The sequence below is a fragment of the Rutilus rutilus genome (genome assembly GCF_951802725.1).
Source record: "Rutilus rutilus genome assembly, chromosome: 12".
NCBI classification, from domain to species: domain Eukaryota; kingdom Metazoa; phylum Chordata; class Actinopteri; order Cypriniformes; family Leuciscidae; genus Rutilus; species Rutilus rutilus.
In genome coordinates this window covers 36,979,959-36,993,186 of record NC_140217.1, presented here as the reverse complement: position 1 = coordinate 36,993,186, position 13,228 = coordinate 36,979,959, and the positions used below count along the sequence as shown (strand labels likewise).

General features: G+C 37.8%; 1 protein-coding gene across 2 annotated transcripts; it reads right to left on the bottom strand.

Annotated features, from left to right (window-relative positions):
- Positions 1 to 503: 503 nt before the first annotated feature.
- tmem74b (transmembrane protein 74B) lies at positions 504 to 12,584 on the bottom strand. Of its 2 annotated transcripts, XM_084425076.1 has the most exons (3): positions 12,345 to 12,559; positions 4,776 to 5,479; positions 504 to 3,918 (listed from the first exon to the last, which is right to left on the bottom strand). In XM_084425076.1, the coding sequence occupies exons 2-3, from the start codon at positions 5,428 to 5,430 to the stop codon at positions 3,893 to 3,895; spliced, it is 681 nt and encodes a 226-aa protein (XP_084281202.1). In that variant the 5' UTR covers positions 5,431 to 5,479; positions 12,345 to 12,559; the 3' UTR covers positions 504 to 3,892. The 2 variants fall into 2 exon arrangements, with proteins under 2 accessions (XP_084281202.1, XP_084281201.1); XM_084425075.1 differs by having other exon boundaries at positions 504 to 5,479; positions 12,345 to 12,584.
- Between the last annotated feature and the right edge of the window lie 644 nt (positions 12,585 to 13,228).

Sequence of the window (13,228 nt, the reverse complement as noted above, 5' to 3'; positions counted from 1 at the left end):
CAGTCACAATAGAGTGAAAATACTTCTGTGCTTCACATTTAATGTGAAAATGTGTTTCACAAAGTGCCCAAACACTTTTAAACAACAAATAAAGCAATCGAGTCTCTTCAGAAATATGGATTAGTTTTACGATCTCTTCATGAACTTTTTGAAGAGTCATTCGTATCTGTCAATGGAGGGACAGAAAGCTCTCAGATTCCATTAAAAAGATCTTCATTTGTGTTCTGAAGATAAAAGAAAGTCTTACGGGTTTGGAACGACATGACGGTGAGTAATTAATAACAGAATTTACATTTTTGGGTCAAATAACCCTTTAACTTTGATCATCCGAAGGTTATCATTAACAAACCTCTTTAAAAATGTCTTGCTTGAGAAGTGTGTTTGAGCTAACTTTTTAATCAAATAAATGGCTCTTTTGTTTTGTTGTGCAATGATATTCAGACATTTTAAGTGATGCATTTGTCCCATGCGATTCTTTAAAGTTCCTCGGCGTTCCATGCATCAATTCAGTCAGACAGGTATAGCAACAAAAAAGATTTATTTCACGCATGGAAACAGTATAAAAAGGTGACACGTTTCCACATGAAGTGGTTACAGACTTAAATGCACAGCTGACGTTGAACACATGCAATTCAAACACCCCTGCTCTCCACATAAAAAAAAAAAACAGAGTGTGACTGGCCCAAAGTACCGTGGTACTGCATTTAATTTGAATACATAACAGTCTGTTTGGTTCACACAAGTATTATGCACATCATTAAGCCTCTGCGGTGTTTGTAATTCTCAAGGATTTCTAGGAACTCTTTCTGGCTCTGACTCCATGATTAACCTTCACAGATTGTACAACGATAATCATTTTAACAAAGATGAGCAGCTGCTCCTAATCAGCCCAAACAACCATAATTGTGCTCATTTGGATAGCATACTATCATACTACTCTTACTATTTCTGCAATATATGCACATTTTTTTTGTATGCGTTAAATACACGGATTATCCATTACATTTGATCAAATGCGCAGTACGCAATTGTATTGAAATAATCACATTTATTCAGGAATTATTAATGCTACTCGCTGAATATAACATGCAGTATGGTGAGGCTGTTTTTTAAGTACACTACCGTTTAAAAATGTGGGGTCGTTATGATTTAAAAATGTCTCAAAGATGCATTTATTTGATCAAAGTACTGTAAATTTGTGATATATAATTACAATTTAAAATAACTATTTTCTATGTGAATGTATGTTAAACTGTAATTTATTCCTGTGATCAAAGCTGAATTTACTCCAGTCTTCAGTGTCACATGATCCTTCAGAAATCATTCTAATATGCTGATTTGCTGCTCAAGAAACATATTCTTATACATTTTTTTTGTAGAAACCATGATACATTTTTTCAGGATTCTTTGATGAATAGAAAGTGTTTGAAAATGACAAATATATTTACTGTCTCTTTTGATCAATTGAATGCATCTATGCTGAATAAAAGTTTCAATTTCTTAATATAATTGCCAAATATTTAAACAATAGTGCAAGTATACTAATATTCCACTCTCAATAGAGTCAATGTGACTTGCTCAGTTCAGGCTGTCGTGTTGAAAAAGTGTTACAACATTTCACAATGCATTTTAATGACATTCACATTCATATAGGGGCTTGTGCGTGAGCAATGTGATCAGCAGCACACGTTTGGTGCAAGATAATGCTTAGTGTGCTCAATACTAGATCCTCTGTGCTTACAAGACAATACTTTACACAACCGAAGACATGAAAAACAATTTACCACTTTCCTTTCTCCTTATAACTTTACATCACACCATAACCAACATCTTACAGGTAATACGTGACAGATATATTTACTATAATTTAGGGATGCAGTGAGAAACATGATGGCGTCAAAGAAAGATTACAACAAGTCCATTTCACTTTAATCAGCACTTAAACAGCACTTAAGTTAGTGATGCATCAAGCAGCATGTGAACGCATCACACTTTACACCACCGAACAACATTATAAAGTCGATTTCAAACAATCTTTAGACTTTAGTAAATATATTGTGTAAGGAATATTTAATACGCTGGAATGTTAGATAAATGATAGTATGTAACATACTCTCTTCTGATACAATGTGCTCTCATTAACCATTTGATTTAGCGTTACATTGACAAACTCTTTTTGTTTTTTAAGCTAATCTCCATTATTCTACAGTGACTCACTTGCATTCTGTTAATCAAGCGCACTTTTGAAACTCTATCGACACAATGTGAATTTTGCTTTCCCCTATCCCAGTTACCACTTCCATTAATACCATTATAAAGCTGTTCTGCACAGAGCGATATAGTGAGCATGTATATTGGATGCCTCACACCAGGAAATATATAATTGCAGGCCAGGGTGATCTTTACTACATCTAAGACGTGTAAGACATCTGCTCTTATTAGGTTTCTGCTTAGTTTTGATTACAATCTCTGAATAGTGTACTAATAGAAAATAGTTACTTCAGCAGTAAAACCAAACCACGGTGCAGGCAGCTTCATCAGGGATCAAGTACACACAAATGTCAAATGTAACCTGCTTATGTGCTATTACAATAACTTTGTTTTAAACGGGGTGATGAGCATATTCTTAAAGTGCCCTTATTACGCTACTTTAATGGTTCCTAATTTTGGAGGTCTCCTACATCAGGTTTACATGCATCCAAGGCAAAAAAATTATAATTCTCACAATATGCATTGATTGCAGCATCACCTTTTTTTCACAGTGACTGAAAAGGTTTGATAAAGGATTTGGTCTCTATAAACCCCGCCTTTCTGAGACCTACTCTGCTCTGATTGGTCAGATGGCCCAGGCTGTTGTGATTGGTGTCAGAATCAAAACGACCATTACCATATCTGAATTTCAGCTCTTTCACAGTGATATGAACTGGTGTCGTTTTTTACCATATCAATACCGTATCACCCTTTAGAAGTGCATGAAAAGTGAATTTGCTTTCGCAGAGCTGAAAACAGCGTCTTCTCGACGTGTCGACAACATGAACCAAACTCTTCCGGTCTCAGCTACAACTACAGTGTTTGAGGGCGGGGCAAAGTAGATGTTGTTCGTGGGGAGCCAATGAAGACTATAGGTGGGAATTATGCAAATCTACGCAAAACCTACGTAGGTTTGTGCATGAAAGTCAGACTGGAATTACTGACGACTTTTTTCAGGCAGTTCAGAATTAAATCTTTTTTTTAGGAGAAAATAACTCTTTGCAGAACTTTTACATTCACAAACACTGCATGAAAAGTACAATCTGAAAAAGCATAATAGGGGCACTTTAAAGCATACAGTAACCTAAATCTGTTGTGTCATTGAGAAGACAACAACGTTGTCATATACATATATATATTTCTCTACTGGAATCTATGCATATTGCACCATTACAGTAAAACTTCACATTTTTTGTTAATTGTTAGCACAAATCTACTAAAGTACCATAATGATAGATATTGTAAAATAGATATCTTGGTTAAAACATTAAGCATTCATATGTCTCTTCCCTTGGTTGCAGTACATTGTCCTCTACTCCAAGAACGTGGATTGATGACAACGAGCAAGTGTGTGACACATATACAAAACACGAACAGTAGACAAATACAAACAAGCCAATGTTTGTGTTCACGGTGAACATTTGTAACGTCTTAAGGCATATTGCATCCTTGGATAATAATAGCTTGTATATATTGCACTCATAGTGTCTTTAGTGATGTTATAGGTTATACAGACATTTACTTCAAGTTTTGTAAAGTAGCAGATGGCGGTTTGTTCTGCAGCATGTTACGTTATTATGAAGCTTCACCATTGTGCTTTCATTCACTTGTCTTTTGAGTCTTTAGCATCGCTTTTGCACCATCACATTGTGTGTTTTGCGTGTTTGCCTACAAAAATGAATTAAAATGGTTAAAATGATGCCAGTGCTCGCAGGGCAGCATGAACAAGTTAGCGTATATGAAAACATGTCACATTTTGCCCCAGAATTAAATGGAAAAAATAAGAATGTATATTTCGGCACAAAGAAAATGAAGCCTGTTTTAAGAGCATCAATTATTTTAACATTACATTAATGAATCATTTTGTAGTAAAATGAGAATGTCCATGAGAGGTTTCTTTCATTTCAAACTTTGTTTTGTAGAAAATATCAGTTTTTTTTGTTGTTTTTTTAAGGAATTTAAGATTAAAGTGTGAAAATCCGCCATTGACTTTGAAATTTGACAGATGGCGCCTTTGTAATATATGTTAATTATTTTTAAAAATTTGCATATTGAATCATGAATGGTATTTGTTTTCTATTTATTCATATTATATAGCCTTAAATGTGCACTGATCACTGTTGTCATGACATATAATAAAAATGTTATGCTGATTGTAATAATTGGTTTTATGTTGATCAATTCAATTGAGCAATTATTCTATTTTCCTAATATTATTTTTATTTGCTTAATGTTTAATGAGGAAATTTGCTTTATTGGGGCTATTTTTTTATTATTAATTTTTTTAACCAAGTTGCTTTTTGAGATCTGGCAACACAGCAGACAAAACAGACGGATGCTGAGTGTCATGGCTACAGCAATGAGACGTTTCATTTGCTGATAATTGAAGCCAAAGCCGTGAACTTACCTAAACATGTTATTTATGCTGCCTTGCAAGCACTATTTCCTTTTGGGAATGCAAATGTGTTTTATCAATGTGATTCAGTTGTGCTACGTGTTTAGTGTTTCCGAAGGAACCTGATTACCGTTCGCGGCGTCGGCGGTGACGTTCGGTTCACATTCCACGAGCGTCTCCCTTCCATCACCTTCGGCTAGCTGCCTCATCCTCATATTAATGGATCCATAAGATTTCATGGGTCTTCTAGCGAAAGTCCTCCGCCGATACAGTTCCCCTTTGCATATGGACACCATTAATAAAACGGATAAGAGCATTCCTCCCAGAGTGAGCAAACCAAGTCCCGCAATAATGCATTTGTCGAGGTGAGAACCGAGTTGTGCATAATACATCTCTAGTTTCTCCATCTGGCGCGCTGTCACTTGGTCCGGGTTGACTTTAGCCTCTCTTGGGATTGTATATGCGATTACCACTAATATGATTCCGCTCACGAGGAAAACAAGTGCGAAAATGAACCCGTAGTCCACCGATTGGTCATGGTATTCAAGCTCAGGTTCGTCTTCAGTGCGCGGTGACGGCACTTCTCTCTGAATAGGCAGCGGATTTGACTGATAGTCAATTCCAGATGTTCTGGAGGTAACGCGGATCCTCGTTCCCGGGTCCTCATCTTCAAACGATGCGTTTTCGATGCCGGTGGCCGGCCGTGGTCCTGAGGAGGCCTGAGGAGGTTCTCGCCTGCTCCCGTCCCCCAGTTCACGGAGCTCCACAGCGTTCAGGGACTCCATCGATTCTGAGCGCTTGCACTCATGTTCAATCAAATGCCTCTTGTTTCACCTTCAAAAGAAAACATAGCCTAGATTACACTTTAAACAAAGAAAGCATAAAATAGACATCTTTGAAATGTTTAAAAACACAAACTAGGCCCTCTTTACACCTGGTTTTCAATAAGTAGACGAGGGAGAGATTCCGGTTTACACCTGGTGTTTTAATTCATCTCTTTTGTCCACATTTTAAACCACTTCTGTCCTGATTTCTTCAAGGGGAGAGTGTATGGGCAGGTAAATGTAGGGGCCTTTCCAGATCCAATGGACAAAATAAGCTTGAGAAATTTACATATGAACGTGGCCAGAGAAGTCGGAGAGAGAGCGGGAGCTTTACTTTCTGCTCTGACAGCCACAAGACCTGTGAGTTTGTGTAAGAAATCAGGAATGGTGAGAGAACATTGTGCCTGGTATGTTTTTCAACTTTAAACCAAACTCGGATCTTCAGCCAACAAAATTTGAATCCTGACATGCTAGTGTTCTTCCATAATTTTTTAGGACAGTAGGTGGAGAGTAGGCGTCTTTTGTGGCTGTTCGAGTGCATTCGAACATATGAGTGTTTACACTACGAAAGCAATCCGGTTGAATGTGTTTTCGACTATCTCTGAAAGTGGACAAGGTCAAAATAGACCAGGTTGAAATCACAAAAATGTGCCTAAATAAAAATCCTCAGGCATTTTTGAGTAAAAGTTGGCAAATAGACTATTCTAGGGGTATTTTTTATGCTGAATCCATTTTTGCTGTTTGCCAAGCTGTATCTCTTACATGAAACTCAGTAGAGTGCAAAATCCAAGATGACCGCCTCATACGCCAAAATGAGCAAATTTCTCAGCACTGGCTCAAAGATAAACTGTTTTTATTGTGCTATAGCATTTATTGAGTAAAGGAAACAAACAGAATAGTCAGAACAAGTTAGTCATTCTGTCTTTCAATATTTCTGGTAAACACTGACTTGTAATTTTGTGTATTTGAGTATGTCCATGTAAGAACATCAACATCATGCTGGTGGCAGCAAAAGGCCTATATCTTAAACCATCATCCTATTACATTATGTTAAGAGTGTTTATTACTTTTCAACATTTACATGTCCATGTAAACAAGTTTAAGGACTTAAATTTAACCAAACTAAATTCTCTTTTGGTTTATTTATGAAAAATATATTCTCAGAAAGATTGGTTGTAAATATTAAGAATTGAGACAAATTAACAAATTACCAAAACATATCATGGTAATGTGTCACACCACTAACATTAGCTTTGAACAGATAAAGGAAATAAACACAGTAAACTTGGCCTAAAATTACCTTATAAAGTTGGACATAACATTAGCTGAATAATAACTAAAACATGAACTGCATGGCATATAAAATGTAATGTTATTTAAACAATGGTACAACAAGATTCTCCAATATGATCACAACAACACAGAGCAGTGCTCTTATTCAGTTCAGCAACTGCTACATTCTGCATCACTTGTCTTGCACTTGCATGCAGCAGAGCAACGCAGACGAGACTTTTTACATTTACATCGTGCACTCATACATCTTAAGGCGCAGTTGCAGCTGATAAATTCCAAACAGTAGTCTGACTAACCGAGGTTACGTTAGGTAACCAAGTACATTCTCTTAGGAGAGGTTCTCTCGTATTGCCTAAATTGCTTACGCTACGGGAACCCCTTGTCAACGCCGTGCGCGCCGAGCATCCACTGCATGAGTCCCAGGGAAGCCCGGGGAACACAAAACGCGGGCCAGCACATGTACATAAGCACTTCATAGGGAAATACAGAGCGGCTCCGCCGGTCTATGTATAGAGAATATCGCCCTTAGTACAGCTCAACCAGAAGAGCTAATAGTCACGTGAGAGTAGCCTGCACACGAACAAACTGGGCAGAACATACACACCACTTAGACTGATAAAAGTCTAGCCTGCAAGGCGGAAACTTCCAGGTTATAAAACTTAACAAATGTAGAGGGGGAGTGTCATGAATAGAAATCCCGCTGGACCAAGCCCACGACGAGGCCATGCCTCTAGTGGAATGGGCCCTGATGCCCATAGGGCACTGCAGGTGTTTGGACGCATAAGCTGCTGCGATAGCGTCCACTATCCATCTGGACAGGCTCTGTTTCGAGGTGGCGAGACCCTTGGTGTGCCCACCAAACGAAACAAAGAGCTGCTCAGAACGTGTGATGTAAACTCTCAGCGCCCTGACGGGGCATAGGAGGTTTTCACCGCCCTCGCTATCAGATGCTGGCAGAGCCGATAGGGAGATGAACTGCGCTCTGAAGGGAGTGCCAATCGCTTTGGGGACATAGCCATGTCTCGGTTTGAGGATGACTTTAGAGTCATTTGGTCCAAACTCGAGACATGTGGGGCTAACGGATAGTGTGTGTATCCCCCACGCGTTTTACTGATGACAGAGCTATCAGAAAAACGGTCTTGAGCAAAAGGTATTTTATGTCCACGGATTCTAACGGTTCAAAGGGAAATGCTTTCAGGGCCTCTAGGACCAAAGTAAGATCCCAAATAGGAACCAAAGGGGGTCGCGGGGGGGTTCATCCTCCTGGCTCCTCTAAGGAAGCGGATGATGAGCTCTTCCTTCCTATCGCGCGGCCGTGCGTCGACTCTGCAAACGCTGCAATAGCCGCAACGCAAACTTTGAGCGTGGAGGGGGACCTGCCCTTGTCCAACAGCTCTAGAAGGAAGGAGAGCACCCACGAAACCCCACATGTGCGTGGGTCCAGGCTCTTTGTAGCGCACCATTTGGAGAACACTGACCATTTAGACGCGTAGAGTCTTCTCGTAGAAGGAGCTCTAGACTGCGTGATCGTGTTCACGACCCCTTCTGGCAAAGCAATGGTTATTCGTTGATTATCCACGCATGCAGAGACCAGCGCTCTGGATGGGGATACCGCGAACGCATAGCACAAGCGGTGCCAGACCACATGCTGTTCTGTGTTCTGGACAAGAAGCACTCTGTCAATTGCTTCTCTGTGTTGAGGATCGTGAAGCTTGCCTCTACTTTGTGCAGCTGCTTTTAGTGTCAAAAGGCCCTGTTCTGTCGCATTGTATAGCTTATCTTTCTTGGATTCTTGGCATATAATGCAAGTATCCAATGACATTGACCGGTCAGGCTTCAAACTACACACAGCTTCCATAATTGGTGATCTTATAATCTGACCAACTTCATGGGTACAATTCCACAACTGGAAATATTTTGTGTTGGTTCATGTCGCTCTTTGGATATAAAAATTAATTCTGATGAAAAATACGATGTGTGGAAATAACTGCAGAAAGTAATAGAAAGTAGAAAGTAGAATAAAAAACCTCTTGGATAACTCTGAACTCAATTCACACACTTTGATCCAAAGACAATAGTATGCATGTGACTCCAAACAAATGACTCTCGCATTTTAGATATTCTGTTTGTCCATTTGAAATAAGGAGAAAAACAGATATTTTCATGACTACAATGAGAAATAATGCAATTATCATTGTCACATACAAGTATCTTAATTCCCACCTAAATAAACTTTCTCGTTAATTGATGTCGTGCATGATGTAAAGTTTATAAATATAGAATTTCCTGACATTTTAGAGGTCATCTTGAAGTTTGCGCTCTACTGAGTTTCACATAAGAGATACAGCTTGGCAAACAGCAAAAATGGATTCAGCAGAAAAAATACCCTTAGAAAAGTCTGTTTGCCAACTTTTACTAAAAAATGCCCAAGGGTGTCACATTATCTGAAAATCGACCTAGTCTAAAATGTTTTAGCCCCCGTTTGCACCTGTATTTAGAGACATCCACTCGTGATCCGATCGAAAACAAAACTCATCTTAATACCAAATGTAAAAGGGCCTGAGAGTCCATTCTAACGGACATCAGGTTCCTATGTGTGTTTAATTTTTTTTTCACAAAGTACAGTGCTATGCATAAGTTTAGACACCCATGCTAAAGTTGACTAAAAAGGGGAATAAAAAAATCATCTTTTGGAAATTGAACTTAATGCCTAAATTAAAAACATTAGAGACCTACCTAGAGACATACCTAGAGATTGGCATGGTTTTATTTCAGTTAGCCTAATAGCTGGTTTGATTTGCATTGAGAGATGATCTTATGGAAAGTACTCCATGCCAATCTCTAGGTATGGTGAAGGCTATGTGACGATGTGGGGATATTTTAATTCCAAAGGCCAAGGGAACTTTATCAGGATGCATAGTATCCGGGATCCATGAAGTAACTGGCCTTTAAAAATAAAAATCTGCCTGCCTCTATGGGAATTTAACATAGGGGTGTCCAGACTTATGCACCCTGTATTTTAAAGAAGAACATTTATTTATTTACGATACATTATTCATTCACAAAGAAAATTGGTGTCCTTAGAGGTTGGATTTTTCCTCATTTTTTTAATTAAGGCATTAAGTTCAATTTCCAAAAGATGATTTTTTTATTCCTCTTTTTAGTCAACTTTAGCATGGGTGTCTAAATGTATGCATAGCACTGTAAATCTATTACACTTTTTGACAAAAACATATTTGAAAATTAAACATGGCAGCCTGTGACATATCTCAAAACTTTGTTTATCTCGGTAAACAAAATAACTGCACTACTGTAAATCTGCTGAATGTGGTTTCAGTAATCAGCATACAAACTGTTCCCAAAATTCAGATTACCTTCAGACCATGTCTGACAAAAGTAATCAAACTGATAATTCTGGTATTCAAAACCGACTGCCTGGCTGTGCAAGAGAAGTATAAGTGTAGAAGCGCTGTTTTCATGGCTTAAGGATTGTAATTTAACTTGTCTTTCTCTTTGGAAACATGTAAAAGTTGGGATGTGTGGCAGAGTAATAAAATAAAACTTGAGCTTGTTACCAAAATGTTACAGGTTAGATTCAGCAGAGGCCAATCCAAGAGCCTCAACTGTCTGGTTACCAACATTCTTCAAAATATCTTCTTTTGTGTTCAGTAGAAGAAAGAAATTCATACAGGTTTAGAACAACTTGAGGGTGAGTAAATGATGACAGAATTTTCATTTTTGGGTGAACTATCCCTTTAATGATCTCACACAGTTGATGTGTGTTTACAGTTAAAGGATTAAAATGTCACATTAGCAGCATAACTCTGATATTGATCTAGTGGTTTCATTAATGTAATAAATAATAACACTGAAATGAATCAACATTCAATCACTGCAAGCTATTATGAACAATTGCCACAATATTATGTTTTTTTGAGGGTAAATGGATGGGAATAATTTAAGATTAGGTTATATTCATATAAAAAAACGACTGAATATCCAAAAGTAATGTATCATAAATGATATCTGTGCATAAGCAGAGAAAAAAGAGATGTCATTTTATATATTGGGCCTAACCAGCAAACAGGGAATGTACACAGAACTGTACACAGACTAAATGTTATTAGCGAACATTCTTCCAATAATGTTAATGGAATGTTAATTCAAATTATGTGGTATTCAATAATGTTCTCAAAACATTATTTATACATCGTTCGCGGAAGTTTAGATGTGCATCTAACATTTTTAAATGTTAATATTTGTTTAAGAATGTTCAAAGAACATCCCATAAGAACATTCCAATTATCCCACACAATGTAAAATGATAAAATGGAATGTTTCCATTCGCATAAGCAAGAAATAACTTAATTTTTTTTTAAATGGACATTCTGAACAGAGAACATTCAGAAATAATGTTTTCATAACTTAACATGAACTTTAGCAAAACGTTCTTCGTTACGTATTAATAATGGTGTGATTTCCACACCCACCTCCCCAAAGCAAAATATGGAGGGTGGGGTGACGGGGTGTGAAGTTATTATTTTTTCATACACAGATTACAAGAGAGCGCGAGCACGCTATATTTCGTCGCGTGCGCATGGCAGGTAACCATAGCAACCACTGCGATACGTTTAACAGGCAAAGGTCATTAAGCATCACTTTATCATACAATCACCACAACTACAATCTTTAATTTAGGCTACTTTTAGATTACTGTGATAGTGGACGCTAATAGTCTAACAATTTGCATAGATTGCACCACGAAAATTACCTTTACATTTACCAAATAGATGTTTAAAATTCCTTTTTGAAAATTCGAAAATGATTTAAAATAGACCGTTCCCCCTTAAAGCCACCGTCTATTTCGCTGTCTATAAATGTGCACATACACAAGAAAAACAACATAAAGAAAGACGGTAATGTAGGAAACATGTCAATTTTAACTAGCCTATTATATATGTAAAAAAAAAATTAAAAAAAAATCTCGTTATTTCTCAACCCATACACTAATTTCTTACATTTTTGTAATGCCATGGCATAAACTAAATTAGAATTAACTGTTCATTTACAACAGGCTGTTTGTTTCTTTGTTCACAATGATGGTTTTGCATAAAAATTCTCTGGCCTGTTTTAGGCTACCTGAAAGAAGCAGTGATGACCAGGAGGACTTGGGCTTGTTTTTGCGACACATTTGTAACGAATAAAAGAGACACTAATAACACACAACACAAATAGAGGTCTGGACAATGTGCAGAGACATGCCATCTAATTCTGCTCCAGATGATTTACCACAGACTGGCCCATTTTACCTGACTTCACCCTGAATACGCGTAAAATCTCATTCCTTGAGAGCGAGCGATAATAGCGTCAGGCGCGTCGACTATTATTTACCCGTGTAAAAGCTCACATTAACGCGTTCTGTGCGTTTATACCTTCAAATATGACCTTGTAATACCTCAAGAGTTTTATGTTTCTATTTGAATATTTAACAACCAGGCTTTAATAAAAGACAAATGTAGCGTGCGACCAACACCTCCTAATATTATTTGATGTGATTGGTAAGAAAGAGAAGGCGCACTCACCTCCAGGCGCGAGCGCGATCGCTCCACAGATATCATAGTAACGGTGGGATGCTGACAGGAAGATCTCGAGGGGAGATTTAGCCATGCGCGACACAAACACGGTCATTTTCAGGCAGCATTAAACACAAATGAAAAAAAAACGTCAGACAATTCGTCATTATGAACGACACAATACACAGCTGCCGATGCACATTTTGCGTGGTTCTGAAGTGTACCTTTAGTATGCACTAGATCAGCTTCAATGGTGTCTGTTAAGATGCCCACATCAAGGATGTGGTATAGGTTATGTTTAATTATTAAAAATGCCACTATTAGAATTGATTTTACATGCTGTCAGGGCTTCTGGCAGACTTTTTGCTCTGAATTGCATGTTATATTCAATTATATTTGATTTATTGTCAGTAATATGTTATATATTTACACACACACACACACACACACACACACACACACACATTCAGTTTTGCTATCTTTGTGGGGACTCTCCATAGGCATAATGGTTTTTATTGGCTTCTGTTCAAACATATTCTATCCACTTACACTAACCCTACCCATCACAGAAAACGTTCTGTATTTTTACATAAAAAATAAATTAATAATAATAATAATTCATCATTTAGTATGTTTATTAATCCATTTCCCTCATGGGGACTGCTGGCTGGCCCCCACAATGTAGGTGATTTCAGGTTTTACTATCCTTGTGTGGACATTTGGTCCTAACAATGCAAAATAAACCTGTACACACACACACACATTGCATTTCTAATTAGTTCCCAGTCTGAATGGTATGGGATGTACAAATGGATGCATCATAAGCACTAAAAACCAGGTGTTGGACCAATGGCATCAGTATGTAGACATATAGGTGAGCAAAACACATTACA

Coding starts and splice junctions, on each gene's coding strand:
- tmem74b (XM_084425075.1), bottom strand. CDS start 5,430: ATGGAGTCCCTGAACGCTGTGGAGCTCCGTGAACTGGGGGACGGGAGC.